The following is an 18292-nucleotide window of genomic DNA, read 5'->3' as shown; positions in this document are numbered from 1 at the left end:
TATATTGATATATTAAGTGGGGACTATAAAATGATACTGGTGTGCTGTTCAAGTAGTGCGCCATTCTGGAACATGTGTGCCATGTTCTTCTACATAGCACATACCCATTGAAGAATACAGTGCATCAGTTCTGGATTTCACCATGTGTACTTCTTCATACATTTTTGGCTTCATTCTGCTTTATTTTTTATCAGGTAGAGATGGTGATCCTAGTATTACCAGGTTAATGACTAGGGTTAATACAAGGGTTGTCCATTGTTTTTATTCTTTATTTTAGCAGATTTTCTAATTTTATATATATACAGTACTAAAGTTTGCAACAGTGCAAAAGTTGTGAGCAGGTGTGGAAAAATGCTGCAACGTAAAATGCCTTCAAAAATAGAAGTGTTAGTGGTTTATTTTTGTAAAAAAAGCAAAAACTTAGGCCCCATTCACATCTGAGTTTGGGTTGAAAAGCGATTATCTAAGGAAACTACACGGACCTCATAGACTAAAATGAGGTCCATGTGGTTTCCTTATAGTACGGAATCCATTATAGTCTATGGCAGGGGTCCTCAAACTTTTTAAACAGTGGGCCGAGGCAGAGCAGGTCGCACAGACATCGGGAGCGGTGCCCTCCAATAGGTAAAGTGAAGTGCGCTCCATGGCCTGGCCCGAGCTCCCCAGGAGCTTCATTATAAATGCACGCCTGCCGGCGTTGTCGGCGGGGCCAGTCAGAAGTGCTTGGCGGGCCGCATGTGGCTCTCGGGCCGCAGTTTGAGGACCCCTGGTCTATGGGATCCATGTGGTTTCCCAGGTAACCGCTTTTTAATGTGAATAGGTTTTGATTCGGGGGTCCCCAAGCGGACTACTTGAACAGAAACTCGAACACAGATGTGAATGGGGCCTCAGTCACATCAATACCCTTTGCCATCAAAATGGCATAAGTTCTTCTTGGTACACTTATACACCGTATTTGAGGAAACTCAGGAGGGAGGTTGTTCCAAAAATCTTGTAGAACTAAGCACAGATCATCTGTGGATGTAGGCTTGCTCAAATCCTTCTGTCTCTTCACTTAATCCCAGACAGACTGATTGGTGTTGACATTAGGGCTCTGTGTATGCCATATTATCCTCCAAAGGGAAGTCATACCAAATATTGATGTCTATTTTGTTTAATTACTTAGTTTATTTTTGTCAATTAACAAAATTATTAACTTTCCTAGTTTTGAAAGCATTGTTATACTAGGTTCACATTAGTGTCTGGACGAATCCGCCTGAGATTCCGCTTAAATTGGCGGAGGGAAAAGTCAAGCAGGACTTTTTTTCTCCACAAAATTCAGTGTAAAATCATTACAGTCTATGGTGCCCGTCTGTTTCCGCAGCTAACTTTTTTTAAATTTTTTTTAAGGCAGACAGGGTTCTGCATGGCAGACCAAGCACTATTATGAACCTAGCCTTACTTTGCAGGACTTTTTCTATAACTGCCTAAAACCTTTGTACAGCACTGTGTGTGTATATAATTTCCATAATACCACCATAATTATGAGACATGCTCATTTGTAAAGGGTTGTGGTGTAGTAAAGAAGCCAAAAGCAAGGTGCATTTGACTACATCGAATATAAGGCCTGTATAAATTACGTTTAAGTCTACCATTGGAGGTATATGATAAATAAAACATACATGGAAAAACAGCACAAGCAGTATATATTTAGAAAATGGAAGACCAGTGTCTAGGTGCTATAAGGCACATCTCTATAAATAGATAAAGTACTTCAAACCAACTAAATAGAAGCACAAAAGAAAGGTCAAGCACAGAAGAATGAAAATTTATAAAATACCATACTTTATCGAAACATAATAGAAACACATTGGCGGTATATGCCCTGGACAAATATGTCCGACAGAGGTTTGCAGAACATATGTCATCTATAAGATAAGATGGCTGCGCCTATATCTTGGACTCGTATAGTCATTTGCATATATATATATATATATATATATATATATATATATATATATGCAAATACACAAGATATATACTAGTTGATCACTGTCTGATTATTTATTTGTCTGACAATAAACTCATGAAACCAGATCCCCATGACTGAAATGGGAACGTCATGCAAAGGTCAAAACAGGATAGACAATAACAGATCCTGGCAGTTTTTTCCATTATTTCCAGGATTACACATAGAATCCCCTTGTTTGCTATGCGACTGGTTATCACTTTACAGGAATGTAGACATTGTAGAATTCTTGGCTTTTTGCTCTTGTTTGCATTATCTTGGTAGGTGAACACACACTGCCATAGTGGTGAGAAATATGATTGATCTGTCTACAGAAATCCACACCTTGTCACATGTAATACTATGCAAACACAAAACCTCACAAATAAGGCTGAAAATAGTAACTTTCATGTTGACTCATTTCTTGTATAAGCAGAAGGAACATTCTATTCTTATCCATTGTAAACGCAAGTCATGTAGTCATCTCCGTACAACCACATTGGGGCTATAAAACAGAACAAATGACCAGGGCTTTAGTGGCTTCTTTTCGGGTAAAATAATGTTTAATAAATTGTCAGGTATGTGAAGTAAGACATAAGTGATTCTCAAGCTGTGGCACTCTTTACCTGGTGGGTATGAGTAAGTTAAGCCTCTGTCTGGGCAGATGCCTTTCTTCTGTGCCATGTACATTGGAATACATTACTATGCCTGGTCCTTATATGGTGGTGCTTGGATGTTATATCTACACTGGACAAAGGAGAGATTTGCTTCTGAATGGGTGGGAAAATTTGTACAGCAGAAACAAAATGGCGGAGATTGAAATAAAATTCATCTACATGCAGCCCAAAAAACTTGCAGCATAAGTTGACTGTGTCCCATTTATTGACTGTCTTTTAAATAGACCACCAAAAAACCACAAAAAACCAAAACGTGACTAGCCCCTATGGGACTGATTTACTAAAACCTAATGCAGGCCCCAGCAGGCGTAAGGTGTACCTCATTTATCAAGAGGCTCCGGCATAGATTTCCTTTGTAACCCACACCTGAGTTCTAATAAATATATCAGACTGATTCATGGGAAATAGCGAGCGAGGTGCAGAACGGGGAAAGAAAACGCTAGAAAACTGGTGTAGAGGGGTTGATAAACTCCACGCAATGTGTTCCTAGAATGGCCATGTGACTACTATTACAAAAACGTTATTTGGACATTCTTAGTGTCTAGCAATACAATGGGAACACTGCTCCTTCTTTAACATAGCTGTTCTTAAACGTTAGTCCCTGAAAGCTGTTTTTAGGGACTTGTGCACTAATGATACCTGTGGATTAACAGGTGTTGATGTTCCTTAGGATATGAGGTGGGGGTGGTCTCATTTTGGACAGACAGAATCTAAAAGCCACATCTAGTTCTGATAAGATCTCAAAGTTGAACTTTGGGACAGGTCAAGGAGCACAAGTCTTTTTGGCTTTCATTATACATGTATCAGGTATCTTGTCATAAGTGATGACCTGGCGTGTCGGATTATTAAAGTATTATTGTGAGTGACAAGCTCTTATCCCAGTAATTGCTAGTATATAATATATTGGCTGGGTCTTGAGGTGGGGAGTAAACTATTAACATTGTATGATGGACTTGAAGGCTTTATTGTAATGGGAACAATGGGAACTAGGAAACATACATTGACTAATATCATGGGAGAACTGGAGTAGGAGGTGGAAATGTCTGTCATACGATGTAACATAAAACTTTTCAGTAAAGGTCTGGGCGCACTTTATGCTGTTTAGTGGAATTAAAGGTTTTGAATGGTTCCTGTCCAGAGGGCCTGGCTGACACCATAGCATCAACGTGTCAGTCATTCAGGCAACCACAACCTACACTCCTCTTCATGCACTTCCTTTAGCGCCTAATCTCTCCGATCAGGAACATTTCTTTCATTATGAGTCAATCCAACAAGCTGTTATGACTGTGTATTACAGGAACCGAGGTCAAGTGATATCTTTAAACATTTCTTTACTGACAGGGTTAATAAAGGCTTTGTTCTTTGAGCTATGCACAGGGCTAATAAATATAATATCACATATTATATTAATATTACATTTTAGTAAAATATCATGTAGAAATTAATGCTTTACCTTTACACCATGTACAACATTTCTCTAGTTTCAAAGTAAGCATAAAAATCAGAGAAAGATTTTGATTAGAATTTTACATTTCCAGTTGCTAGGCCTTCTTTTGTGGCGCCAAAGTCTATATACCTGCCTTGTTTCTTAAGTACAACATGAACTGTAGGTAGAGCAGTTCCCCTCTGTTAAAATGTAGTTTATACCTTGGTGCTTATGGATTGCAGAAAGCAGCCAAGGGAGACTTTTTTTTGCCACCTATCGTAAAAACTTTTTTGTTTGACTGCTCGAGTTTCCAAAGAGTAGGGTAAACAAAATGGTTTAGTAAACCCCCAGTAGGGCTCTACAAAAGTTTGTGGCACAAAAACGCCCAATTTAAATTAATGGGATGTTCCAGGATTATAATATCAATCAATTATTTGTTACTTTGCTCACTTGTATAGCCCCATCATATTCTGCAGCTCTTTACAGATATTGTCAACACTGTACCAAATTCCCCATCAGTATGCCTTTGGAGTGAGAGAGGAAACTAGAGTGCCTGTTCTTAGAAGTGTCCATAAATATCAGACCAGTTGAGGTCCAGCTCCTGGCACCCATCAGTTGATTGAGAGGAGCGCAGCTATCCATTGATTGCCGTTTCATCCTTAAGAGGAATCTCTATATATTTTGTAGTGGCTGTGTGTGGTACCATCCAAAACAATACTAACCATTGAGAAACCAGATTTCCTTTATAACAAGACTTTGTCCATGTAGTGTTATTTCATCGTCTACACCCATTGGGGGTACACTAAAGAGCTAGTGCCAAAAAAAATGTTATCTGTTGCAGTCGACCTCTAATATGCTGTGAAACTCTAAATATTGTATTCTAGTGACATGCTGCCACAATCCTGTATTCTCAGCGGTATGGCACCTAGGTATAATACTTGCCAAAAACGTCTTCAATTTTCATTTACTTACTACTTACCGTACTTTTTTTCTTTACAGGTTGGAATATCAATGTTTGGCTTCTCTGTATGCAGTTTTGGTTCTTCTTATTATTCCATCCTTCAGCCAGGTAAGGTATAGTTTATGGCGCGTTATTATCCTGGCAGAGACTGATGCCCATTTTCACTACTAGTCATTTATAATGAGGTTAAGGTGTTAAACCTTGCTTGTCCGGCTGCCTGTATTTTAATTGTTTTTGACCAACCAAGCATATAGAAGTAAAATAGGCTTCAACACTGAGGAGGTTACGTGCTATTCAGATGTCAGGTTATGTTCTATAATGTGATCCAGAAAGACATAAGACATATTTCATGAACTCTTTACTAAACCGATCAATAATTTAACAACATCACACATATTTACCAAGGGAGGGAGATATTCTCATCACCCTTTAATGACAATTACAATGCTAGATCCAGTCATAAAATACAATGTATTCTGAATAAATCTTATCTCCTTTTCACAATTACCTATTGAAGTTATCAAGTCATCTCACTTGCCTACTAGATCCTTACCCATCATTCACATCTGCATTGGTATTCTGTCCAGGGGAGTCCACATGGGGACCCCCGAATGGAACACCAACCACAATTGCAAGCGCTGTGCAGTGAAAGCACACGGACCCCATAGACTATAATAGAGTCCGTGTGCTTGCTGCGCGCTACCCGCACGAGTCATGCGGACAGGAAAGTAGATTGTGAACTACTTTCATGTCTGCATATTCTATGCAGAGATCTGGCGGCAAACACACGGACCCCATTATAGTCTATGGGGTCTGTGTGCTTTTACTGCACAACGCCTGCAATTGCATTTAGTATTCCATTTGGGGGGGTCTCCGTGCGGACTCCCCCGAACAGATTACCAACACAGATGTGAACCAACCCTTAATGATTCTGGACGGTCAGTAGAATATGTTGTATAATATATTGTATATGTATTCTACATGATGAGACAAAAGCTCTGACAATTATACATTGTGTCATCTGTACCACAACTTCTAACATGCCTATGAAAACCTAGAACAATTCTGCTTAAGTATTGTAAAAAAAAAAAAAATTGACCAAAGATAAGAAGGTTTGCTATTCACTGGATCTAATCTATGCAGCCACCCCTGATCTGTGGCGAGCGAAGCGCACAACAGGGGTTCTGTTGCACCTTTGATGCACCATATGTGAAACCACACTATCATCCTTCTATACCAGAAAAATGGTGTAAAGGGATTGATAGATGTCCCCCATTGTCTGCTGCTGTCTCGCCGTGCCTTGCTTCATTCAAAACTTTGTTGTAATGATCTGATGATCTGTAGAGTTCAGGTGAACTTAAAAAGTAAAGTTTATTACTAAATTGATGAAACTTGTAAGAGCAGCCTGAGGTGTGAGCACGTCGTCGCCCTCTCCAAGCTCTTAGACTTTACAGGTGAGTACAAAGTGCAGACTTATTGGAATCTTCTCAAAGTCCACCTTTTTTTCTGTGCTTTATCTAAGCAACTAAAAACTTGTGACCTGGGGGTGGGTAAAACATTTTTACTCCAGAAAAAAAATAAACTATTCCTTTCAACACCCCTGTAAATAACATTTCAGCAGGTCTGGCGTGTCTGATTTTTTTTTTTTTTTTTTGTTTCAAGCTGCAGCTTGATGGGTAATCTGGGTGTAACCTCTCATTTGGATAGAAAATTGCTTTTAAAGATACATGAAACTTCTTATATACCGTATACATCTTGAGAACTACTAAAGAGAACTACAAAAGCTCACAGCTTCTTAAAGGGGTATTCCCATGACGCTTGTTCATCAACCTGCAGGCTGTTGTGCTCTATTCACTTCCTGCTTTTCTCGGCACATTGGTGGGCGGGGTTTCACTTGCACTGGATTGGTTGTTTATGAATTGCCACAGTGTGAAGCTGATGTAGCAGAGCTGGAATTGCATTACATACAGAGGTACAAACAGAGGACTCCCTATCTCAGCCCTTATCAGCCAAATTCAATTAAACCGACTGATAAGAGCTCAGAAATCCAGAAGCTCTCACCTCCCCTATCTGAGAAGCTCCACTACTTATCAGACACAAACGGCTCAGAGCTGCTCCCAGCCCCTCCCTCCCCCCCTGAGAGCAGGCAGCTACATCACTTTACAAATGAGCAGATAATCCCAAGGGCCATAGAAACGGAGTGTAAACAATGAAGTGAATAAATTAAGATAACGGCCAAACAAAGCAGTTTTGATAAAGTAATGCATTTAGGAAAAGTCTTAAATCCACATAAACTAGCAGTATAGATAGGATCCTTTAGATGGGACAACCCCTTTAAGGCTCTTTTACAGTGGCAGAATTTCTGCTAGTAACATGCATACATTTGACAGTATAGCCCTTCATTCATTTGTGTTTAATCTCTTTTTATTAAGTTTGCAAAATAAATTTAGGATAACAATAATTAGAAATCCATTTAACACCAAGACAAGGAGATATACACAAGGACAGGGTAGTAATCACAAAATACCGGTAATACAAATACGCGCCTCTATTAGCAGTAGTATACTACAGTGGGCGCAGAGGTAACCATCACTACCAGGCCCTGGTGTCTGCAGGGACCCCTAGGCCTCTCTATAATATAAGAAGACGTCAGTATTATAGATGCACATGCTAAGTAGGGTCCTTTTATAGACTTTGCATTGGGACCCAGGACCTACAGGCTATGCATACAGTATTTGTAAACCAAAACCAAGAGCAGTTCCAAAACACAGAAGGGGCGCACGTCTTGTCATTATACTTATACTCTACATAGGTTCCACTTTTGGTTCTTGCTTACAGAGATTGATGCAAAATACTGACCATGTGAAAGTGACCTTACATGGATCAATCATTGATGCTGTTTGTGACTGATTCTGATGCAATTGATCGAACACACACCGTTTCATTATTGTCTGCAGCGCATACTTGTTTACACAGCTTGATGTGCTGCCATAATGTGATCGGCTGTAAAATGAGTGTTTAGCCATTTGTTGTTTGATCACTGGCATGTTAATATGAGACAATGATCCAGAATGAGTGTTTGATAGAGATGAGCGAATAGTATTCGATCAACTACTACGGTATTCGAAATACTCGTACTCGGTCGAATACCAAGCAGTAAACGCAGTAAAAATTCAATTCCCTCCCACCTTCTCTGGCGCTTTTTTTTAAACCAATAACTATGCAGGGGAGGTGGACAGGAACTAGGATAACGTAGGCATTAAAAAACGTATACAGTAGAGATGAGCGAGTAGGGAAATATTCGAAAATTCGAAATTCAATTTGAGTAGACCTCAATATTGGACTGATAGAATACCTACTACCTAGGGTATATTGGTCATAAGAGTCTGAGTTCGTGTTTTATTACTCCAGTGTAGTTTAGACATGTGAAGACATTGATGAGACGCTGCTCCGTGTTACCAGCGTCTTCGCTTATGTTAATCATTTATTGTCCATGTCATCCTATTTACCTGCAGAACCTCATGGCTGTTAACAAGCAATAATCAATAAATGTGCTTTTATACTTACTTTCAAAGTCTGTGCGTTATCAGACTTACTAGGAAAGGACAATACCACTGACTAATCACCACTAATGATTTTTTTTTTTTCTTTTTCATGGAGGCCAAATGCATCTTATAATAAAAGATAAGAAGTCAAGCCTGAGCCTTTAAAAGGAGTCTGTCAACAGGAAAATCGATATCAAACTAATGACCGCACCTTGTAGGGCTGCTTCTACAGTTTCCAAAGATGCCTTTTTATTCTCCATTTTTATGAAAATCAGGGTTTATTCTTCTGCATTTTAGCTGAAAAGTCCTTTAGGGGTGATTCTTCTTCTGTTAGATAGCTGACTCTAACTAACCTCCAGCTCTGCCCCCCATTGTTGGAGTCTGACCTCTCCCATTTTGTCTGCAGCTGCCTCTGACAGAAGTCAGCCTCTTGCTCTTCTGGGTGCCTAAAGTGCTTTTTGATAACGTTCATAAGAATAAAATTCTAATTTTCATGAAAGCAGAGCTGCAATGCAGAATAAGAAAGGCATCTTTGGAAAGTGTAGAAGCAGCCCCACAGGTACTGTCATTAGTTTGATACCAGTGCTTCTGCTGACAGATTCCTTTTCACTATACAAGTGGAAAAGTGGTAGCAGCAGTATTAGCGGAGATATTACAGCTGGAGATATGGGATCACAGTAGAATATTTAGATGTCACATACTGTTTGCTTTTTAGACTTTCTGGTTGAATGCTGTCATTACAGATTGAAGATGTGATGCTCCTGTCACTCATGCATTTGGCTGTTTTTTTATGCTACTCATTCAGATTGTATGAGCCTTTTCTCTGTTTTGGCATGCTTGTGTTATTTGTCTTGCATTTAGCAAATCCATGTTTTACAAGCTTTGGAAATAAAGGAAACATGTTTTTTCACTTGTGATAAATCCGGGCCTTGTCTTTCTGAAGGACTTTGTTTTAAGACTATGTGTTATGGAGCAGACAACCCAAGCTGAAATTCACAATACAGCCAATGTAAACAGTATGTGACTGATGAGGGCCCTGTTATGTGCCCCGAGCACTAAACATCCCATAACTTAAGTATGAAGGAAACTGCGGTAGGCAGGAACCAATGATAACATCATGTTTGGGTTCTGTTAAATGCATACAATGGCCTCCAGGATTTACCAGCTTTTTATGTTATCCATTTAGAGTTTTAAGAGTTTTCATCTTACCAAACGAAATACAGATTTACTCAACATATTTTATTAGGTTCAGAGGACACCAATAGAAAGAGGATTTGCCAACTGGTTTGGTCCTGAGCATAGTCCACCTCTGAGGTCCAGCAATGAGTGGGGTTCTTGGCAAAGCTGGTCTCCATGTTCTCGGACGTGCGGAGGGGGAGCTGCAGTGCGTACAAGGCAATGTATTAAAAGGTATCAGTATTTCTATATGCATTATATAGTAAAAAAAAAATGGTTAGAAAGTCCTTAGTTAGTTCATCAATATCAGATTGTCCTGGGACGGACACTCAGATTTCTACAGATCAGCAGTACTCCAGTGAACATCACTTTCACTTCACAGGACATGCAATGTCTCTGGTCACATGGCCTGTTTGCAACTCAGTCCCATTCAGGGGAATGGAGCTCAGCTGTAATAGCAAGCACAGCCGTAAGTAGTGAAGAGGCCACATTGTTGATCTGAATGGTGTGGACTCTTCAACAGCTGATCAGTTTGGGGGTAGGGTGTCTGACCCCCACAAATTTGATCTGATATAGATGACCTATCATATGGATAAGTTGTCATTATTTTAGTCCCAGAAAACCTCTACAATTCTGTAGATGCATTTACCGTTTTCCACACGTGGCTGATATTTACTGTTGAATGTAAAATTCATCCAACTTATATATGCAGCTTCTAACATTGAAAGTACGATTTTGCTCAGATATCTGTGTTATGTCTCCTTTTATTAATGTTCTCTACTCCCACGTTGCCTGTAGAATAAATCTTATGCCTTGTAACAGTAAATGTATTTCTACATTCATCGATTTCTGGCATTTAATCTTTTTCCATTGCTGTTTCATAACAGAGATTCTGCAGGCCCAGATTGCCCCGGAGACACTAGACAGTATCAAGTGTGTAATATGAAGGTTTGTCTACTACGTTTTACGTTGCAGCTCATATAACTCAATGTCCTTTTATTGATAGAAAATACTGTGAAGACATTGCTATAATAATTCTGTTTCCTAAATAGGACTGTCCTTCTGGAGTGACAGATTTCCGACATTTCCAGTGCTCTGCTTACAACCATAAGCCTTTAATGGGAAATTATTACCGATGGGAACCTTTCCAGTCAGGTAAGCATGCTTATTTATTTATGTATGGATGCATTTTTTTTATTTTACATCATTACTTGCTGTAAATTCTATGGAAAATTCTTATTGTAACATAGCATATTAAATAAACCTGAGGGTGCCAAAACTTGCTTAGATTTTAACTAGAATGTCTGCTATAATGAATTTCTTGGGCCATGGGAAGTGGCACTCTTTCCACTAAGGCTGTGTTCACACAGAGGAATTTGCCGCAGATTTGGGGGCAGATTTCATTTCTGAATCCAGAGCATATTCCTCCCGAAATCTGCCTGTCACCTTGTGTTTGAAAATTGAAAGCCATCATAACAGAGTGCAGCAGGAGAAGCAGTATAAGGCTTGGTTTACATCAGCGTTGGTATTCCGTCCGGGGAAATCCGCATGGGGATCCCCGAGCGGAATACCAAATGCAATTACAAGCGGTGTGTAGTAAAAGCACACAGATCCCCATAGACTATAATGGGGTCTGTGTGCTTACCGCCAGATTTCCGCACAAAACATGCAGACAGGAAAGTAGTTCACAATCTACTTTCCTGTCCACATGATTCAATCAGGCAGCGCATGGCAAGCACATGGACCCCATTATAGCCTATGGGGTCAGTGTGCTTTTACTGCACAGTGCTTGCAATTGCATTTGGTATTCAGTTCGGGGGGGTCCCCATGCAGACTCCCCCAGGTGGATTACCAACGCTGATGTGAACCAAGGGTCAGACTATTTAATCCAGGTTTCAGTGACAGCCAGCAGGTTGAAAGACTTTGAAATGTTCTTGAGTAATGTCACGTTTGTTGCAGACTGAGTACCATGTGCCATGCAGGCCAGAAAAGGTCTAATAATAATAATAGTTTTCCAAATTCTGGTGTGAAAACCATTACAAATCCCTTCAACATTAGGTATAAAACCCGTCATTCTCCATAGAAACAGGTCTTATTTTCTGATGCAGTAATGGTATGGCTTCCTGCCACTCAACTACCGTTATGGACCCTAAGGGCATGTTCAGAAATGCAGGTGCAATAAGAAATATGTAGTAGAACTACAGTATCTCTTGTATTTTAATTCTGTTAGAGTGGCATTTTTTTTTCACTCAAGTGCGTCACAAAGAACTGCATGTGAAATCCCCAAACCGGTTATTGAAAAAAATCACAGCCTGATCATGCAAGCCCCCAGCAAATGAATGTGAGCCTTTCTATCTGTTTTAGATAGAGCAATGCTGAGACTCAACACTTCAATATTCCTTACAGCTTGTAAAGCCAAATTAAAAGATGTTGGGGAGTGGAAAAAAAAGTATAATGTAGCATCTATGGTGGCTTGGGGTCTACCCCAAATATGTCTACAATAAGACTAATCCTAAATAAAAGTCAATAGCTGTTCTTCCTGAATTAGAAGGATCATCAAAGATAAAGTGTTTTTCCTTCCCGGTCTTTATTTTCCATATGTATATTGTTTGCTGTGGTATCTCCATGCATGATATTTCAGAATAACTATTCAGTGGTTTTCTGTTTCCTAATAAGGACAAGGAGACTGTGAGCTAAGTTGCTTGGCACAAGGGCAAAACTTCTATTACAACTTTGGCAGAGTTTTGGATGGAACGTCCTGCCATTCGGAATATAATGGCATCTGTATAAATGGCCAGTGCCTGGTAAGACTATGTAAAATATTTCATAAAACATTTATAACCTCTTATTTGGTTTTAAATCTTTATTTCTCACTCTTTTATATAGACTATAATGTCAATAAAGTTAATAAAATAGACTCATTGTCATGGTTTAGGAAATACTGTCTATACAGATCCCAGGAAGATATGGAAAATATATTAGAACAGTAGTAAATTTGGATCTGCATCTTGAGCATGAGGGTCTCCTGGCCCCTGTCTCTTGGCCACAGTGATAGCCACACATGCGCTGGTCTCTCCAATAGTATGTACAGGAATTCATAAAAAAAAACAAGTGGCAGCCTGGAAACCACATCTATCAGGACATATGTTGTGGATACAGGCCAGATGGGGAGAATACCCCTGCAAAGAAAAACATTTAAAGAGGACTTTTCACCGCCTCCACCGATGCATCTTTTAATAGGCTCTTTTGCACTGATTTTGGCACAGAGTTTACTTCTCTAGCCCTCACCATTATCAAGTAATCTGTGAAGTTAGTTTCAGTGGCTGATATGCTACCTATGTTGTATACTGTCAGGGAAGTGGTAGCAGCCAAGGCGCATGATTCAGAGCCCCAGGCAGAAGTAGAGAATGTCAGCGCTCAGAATTGCACCTCCTTGCTTGCTTACTGCTTGACTGATATCTGACACCATATCTGGCACCAAAACCATCTGAACTGATTGTTCAGGAACGGTGTGGGCTAGACAAAACGTTCCATCTTTGTGTGGAGAAATGGTGCTGGAGGGAGTGCTACTGCGCATGTGTGAGATTTGGATCAAAACCGCCAGGAAAGAGACAGTTGGAGGCGGTGAATCGAAAGCAGGAGGAGGACTTGCATAGAAGAGCCAGGAGAGGAGGGCGTGAACAGAGTATGACATGGAGGGGTGCACGGAATGCCCATGGTGCACAGTAGGGCTCATTTATATATACGTTTAAAAGATAATTCATTAAAACGGGGGGTCTTTTAACAAATGATTAGCAGGACTTGAGTAGCCTTTTTAAAGGCTATTCAAGCATATGTTTATCTAAAATAGCGAAAATCCAGTGATAGAGCCCCTTTAATGTGGCATATAAGTCTTGAGGCTATACCCACTAGTCCCTATAACTACTGTGGCTAAAGGGTGCCCCTTACTACCTTTCTGTTTGTCATCTGAACGAGACTTGCACACTGTGGAGAGGGTTTGTTTTCTTTTAATAGGCACCATTATTTTATAGCAGTTAGAAAAGGTAAAAAATAAGATTTATATAACGTATTCTGTTTAGCATTGTGCTTTTTTTTTTTAAAAAAAATAGTTTTGACCTGCCAAACTCTATCCAAACATTTAAAAGTTATTCTTTATATTGTGGTATTTAAGCTGCTCTACTACTAAGGTTATTTTAAAGATACAGTAGAATTATGTTCTATCTCTGTCTTCCCAGAAAGTGGGCTGTGATTTCATACTTGGATCAGATGAGAAGATGGATGTCTGTGGGGTTTGCGGAGGACAAAATGTATCCTGCCAACACCATCACAATATCTATAATACAAAGTACCCGGCTTCTGGTAATTGTCATGTTGCACTTAAAGTAATGGGAGCACAGGCCGCGCGGCTGGTCCAGACATCAGGGGCAGAGATATGTCTCCCACAGTAGCTCATTTATCTAGTTGTCTCTACACTGGGTCACAGTCTGATTCAGCCAGCCAGATAATTTCAGTGGCTCAATATACGCCTGATTCATGAGTATTTACATTCCAGTTATTACAGTCAGGAGCACTCCCTGTCTGTAAAGATGGGGATGTTAGAGAAATTCTTTCATAGTTTAACATTAACCTGTACAGAATAAGAACTTGCTAAGGTGTTTGTTTGGGATGGGATTCCAAAGACTTCTAACTAAGGTTGCATTTGTATACTATTATACTGTATAATACTGAGTTGATGGCTAAAAGTGATCATAGACAGAGTGATGACCAAACCCAGCTATTTCTACCAGATCAGCTGCCGATCTAATATGTATATGAGCTGACGTTCATCTAATAATAATGGAAGAAAACAACAGCAACAACGAAAAACCTTTTTTTCTGCAACATTTTTTTTAGCTGCATTCTGCAATGTGAAGCCTTAGCGTAAGTGTTTTTGAAATTGCTGCATATCAACTATACCTATGGAAATACTGGGGTTTTCCTTCTTGGTATAATAGGGGCAGAAAGTCTGCAGAGGAAAATTCTATAAAAAAAAAAAAAAAACATTTTGGAAAAAATGTGGTATTGAAATTGCAGCATGTCCGCTGCGTATATGTTTCTACAATGTGTGGGGGATTAGCCAGAATTCATCCACTTTGCAGGGACTGTCAAACTCCACTGTTTTTGCCACAGTGTTTCTGCAACATGGGCCCCTGGCCTAGAATTCTGTAAAATTTGTAATTATTTATATTTTGCAAATATGTTTTACCTTTTAATTGTGTACGAATTTATCAATTCAATCGTGCAAAAAAAAAAAAAAAAAGTGCTGCGGCCGAGCTATGATTTCAAAAATCACTGCATTTTTTGTAAATCAGAGCATATCGATAATACCTATATGGAAACGCTGACCTTTTCTGTATAGGTATAATGGAAGCGGAAAGTCCACATAGGAAAACTCTGTGGACTTTCTGTGAAAAGCGCTGCAGGAAAAAATGTAAAATGTAATGTATTTCCACCACGTTTTTTCGGACAGTGTTTTTTTTTTTTGCCGTGGCTCACTATGTGGGACCTTAGCCTTAGTTAGTGAAACTGAACTACAGTACTAAACATGGATGGATATGGTGTTTCTGGGGAACAAAAAAACTTTTTCCTAATGTTAGACAACCAAAGAGGGCATATAGATGTCAGAAAAGGCGCATTTTCATACTCCTAGAGGATGGCACAAACAGACCTTAGGCGTAAGTGGCTTCTCTGACCGTTCCACCTATTACATAGTCGCCAATTATTTGAGCGGCCACCACTTTTTTTCTTTTTTTTTTTGGAAAGCTTCAGATTTTCCAGGAGAAATTTCTGGCTGTCCGCCATAATGAGACAACGCCTTTAGTTGAATATGCAATTAAATGCATTTTACAGATTTGTAATGACTTTTATTACATATTGTCTTAGATCAGCTACTGTAGAAAAACAGATCAGTTCACTACTACGTGTTACTTTAATGTAGATTCTACTTAGCAACAAACTGTCGTGACTGTTACATGTAATAGATCCAGAATAAACAGACAGATATACCTGTGTAAAGAAACTTGGCTGATCATGGTACACTGGAAACAGCTGAGAACAATCAGGTTCCTTCCCAGTATTAGTAAATGGAATTCTTTGCATTCATGTTCCAATATACACAAATCACCATGTTTGCATGTACTCTGTATTTTATTAACCCCTGTACCTTGGTGGTGTCTGACCATAGAAATCTTTACAGTATCTCCAGTTAGTGAAATGACAGGCCTGAGGGCAGAGGATAGTATTTTATCCCATTATAATGGTTCTAGTGTTTTGGAAGGACTCTTCTTTACTTGTTACTCTCATTTTTAGGACTCTTTGGATATAACGAAGTGACCATGATCCCTGCAGGTGCCACTAACATTAGGGTGACTGACAAGAGCAATAATTATCTGGGTAAGTATAGGCTACGAGATAATGCTTCAGGTATGTGTCCAGAAACTGCGACAGGCACACGTCTACTACACAACTTCATTACTACTTAATGAAGATCATAAACTGCAAAAAAATTAAATATTCATTGTCGCTATTTTGTACCTAATGTATAAGATTCCATTGTACATATAGGGGAGTGAGAAAACATTCATCAACAGATAACATGATAGACAAGGAAGTCAGCTACTCAGTTTTTTTTTTTTGTGAGAAATATACAGGGGGTGGACTAAAAAATGGAAACACCTTGAGAAATCATCAAAATATCTTTTAATATGGTGTTGGTCCACCTTTTGTGGCAAATACAGCCTCGATTCTCCGAGGTATTGATTCATACAAATTGTGAATTGTTTCCAAAGGAATTTTAGCCCATTCTTCAGTTAAAGCACCCTCCAGTTCTTTTAGAGACGATGGTGGTGGAAATCGACTTCTTACTTGAATCTCTAAAATTGACCATAAATGATCAATAATGTTGAGGTCTGGTGATTGTGGTGGCCAGATGAGATGCTGAACTTCATTAGAATGTTCCTAGTGCCATTCTGTAACAATTCTTGCTCTATGGATTGGTGCATTATCCCCTTGAAAGATGCCATCCCCTCTGAAAACAGTTCTTGTACCATAGGATGAATTTGGTCGGCCAAAAGTCCTAAATAGTGATGGCTGTTAATTCTTCCATGAAGGGAAATCATTGGCCCGGTGGATTTCCAAGAAATAGCACCCCAGATCATCACTGAACCCCCGCCATGTTTGACGGTTGGGAGAAGGCAGTCTGGATGAAATGATTCTTTTGGCTGTCTCCAAACGTAAAAAAAGGCCATAGGTCGGAAAAAGAGTAAAGTATGATTCGTCAGAGAAAATCCCATTTTGCCACTGCTCAAGGGACCATTTCTGGTGGTTTCTACACCACTCTAAACGCTTTGAAACATTTATCTTTGAGAGCAGAGGTTTTCTAATTGCAGCTCTTCCGTGGAATCCAGATTTGTGAGGCTCCCTTCGAACAGTTTTTGTGGAAACTTGGTCCTGTACGTGTCTATTGAGCTCTGCAGTGATTTTAGGAGCTGTGATCCACTCTAACAATTCGCTTTAGAGTCCGACGGTCTCTCTCAGACAACTTCAAATTTCGACCACACCTGTGCTTGGCCGAGAACGTTTTCCCTTCTCTTTCTAAAGCAGCCATTACTTTTGAGACATTACCTCATGAAATGCCAAACATTCGGGCACTTTCTGTTACACTAGCACCTGCCAATAATTTGGCCTCTTTGAAAGTCTGAGAGGTCTGCCATTTCTAGAAGGTTATAACCAATTTCCTTAAATTTCTGTTAAAAAATAAGGTAGTTTCAAAAAACATATCAAATAGCACAATTAAAAAAACCAAACCTTAAAATATGTCAAGTTTTGATTGATTTGAACATGTTCAGACATTATGATGCCAAAAATTCAAGTGTTTCCATTTTTTTTTGTCCACTAATAAAGGCAGGATAACACTGTATAAAACAATCAAGTGGGAGGGGAAAGAACGCTACTACATGATAGGTAAAGCGTAGAAACAAATGGATACACTTCAGATCGGTGTTTCTCAAACTTTTCAAGCAACATACTCCATAGAGGAAAAAAAAAAGTTTCAACTGGGTACCCCCAAAGTAGAAATCTGTTATAAAAGATAGCAAAATAAAGATTCGTTTGGATCCTCCGTCAATGTCAGATTCAGTTGGAAGAATAGCACTGCATGTAGCACTCTTCTTTCCATCAAAGTGGTGGACACCTCGATGTAGCCATTAAAGACCACATTATAAAGCAATGGGGTCTGTAAAGGAAAGGTGATGTTGGGGGCACTGGGGATCTATCATGTGATAGGTCCTGCTTTGATGTGAGGAGATGAGTAAAAGTTTTTGGAGAGTCCATGCCCCCTTTTGACGCAGATGAGCCCGTTTTTGTGCACGTTACACCCATAACATGCTGGGTATGCCCATTTTTCAAGGATAATTTGCATGGTATAGAAGAAAAGAGAGACCTGTTGTAGGACTTTTCGTAACTCACATACCCATTCTTTCA

At 39.4% G+C, this 18292-nt stretch overlaps 1 protein-coding gene across 1 annotated transcript in view; it reads left to right on the top strand.

Moving 5' to 3' along the window:
* The window catches only part of LOC142202984 (ADAMTS-like protein 5), a 51808-nt gene that overhangs the window by 16415 nt on the left and 17101 nt on the right, over nucleotides 1-18292 (top strand). Inside the window, exons 2-8 of the mRNA XM_075273395.1 lie at nucleotides 5090-5159; nucleotides 9843-10006; nucleotides 10660-10720; nucleotides 10825-10927; nucleotides 12449-12576; nucleotides 14008-14131; nucleotides 16121-16204. Coding sequence (XP_075129496.1) covers nucleotides 5090-5159; nucleotides 9843-10006; nucleotides 10660-10720; nucleotides 10825-10927; nucleotides 12449-12576; nucleotides 14008-14131; nucleotides 16121-16204 — 734 coding nt within the window. The remainder of the gene's footprint in view (nucleotides 1-5089; nucleotides 5160-9842; nucleotides 10007-10659; nucleotides 10721-10824; nucleotides 10928-12448; nucleotides 12577-14007; nucleotides 14132-16120; nucleotides 16205-18292) is intronic.

This window comes from Leptodactylus fuscus, chromosome 5 (genome assembly GCF_031893055.1).
Source record: "Leptodactylus fuscus isolate aLepFus1 chromosome 5, aLepFus1.hap2, whole genome shotgun sequence".
Lineage (NCBI taxonomy): Eukaryota > Metazoa > Chordata > Amphibia > Anura > Leptodactylidae > Leptodactylus > Leptodactylus fuscus.
The sequence above is the reverse complement of the archived record's forward strand: the minus strand, read 5'-3'. Positions and strand labels throughout refer to the sequence as shown.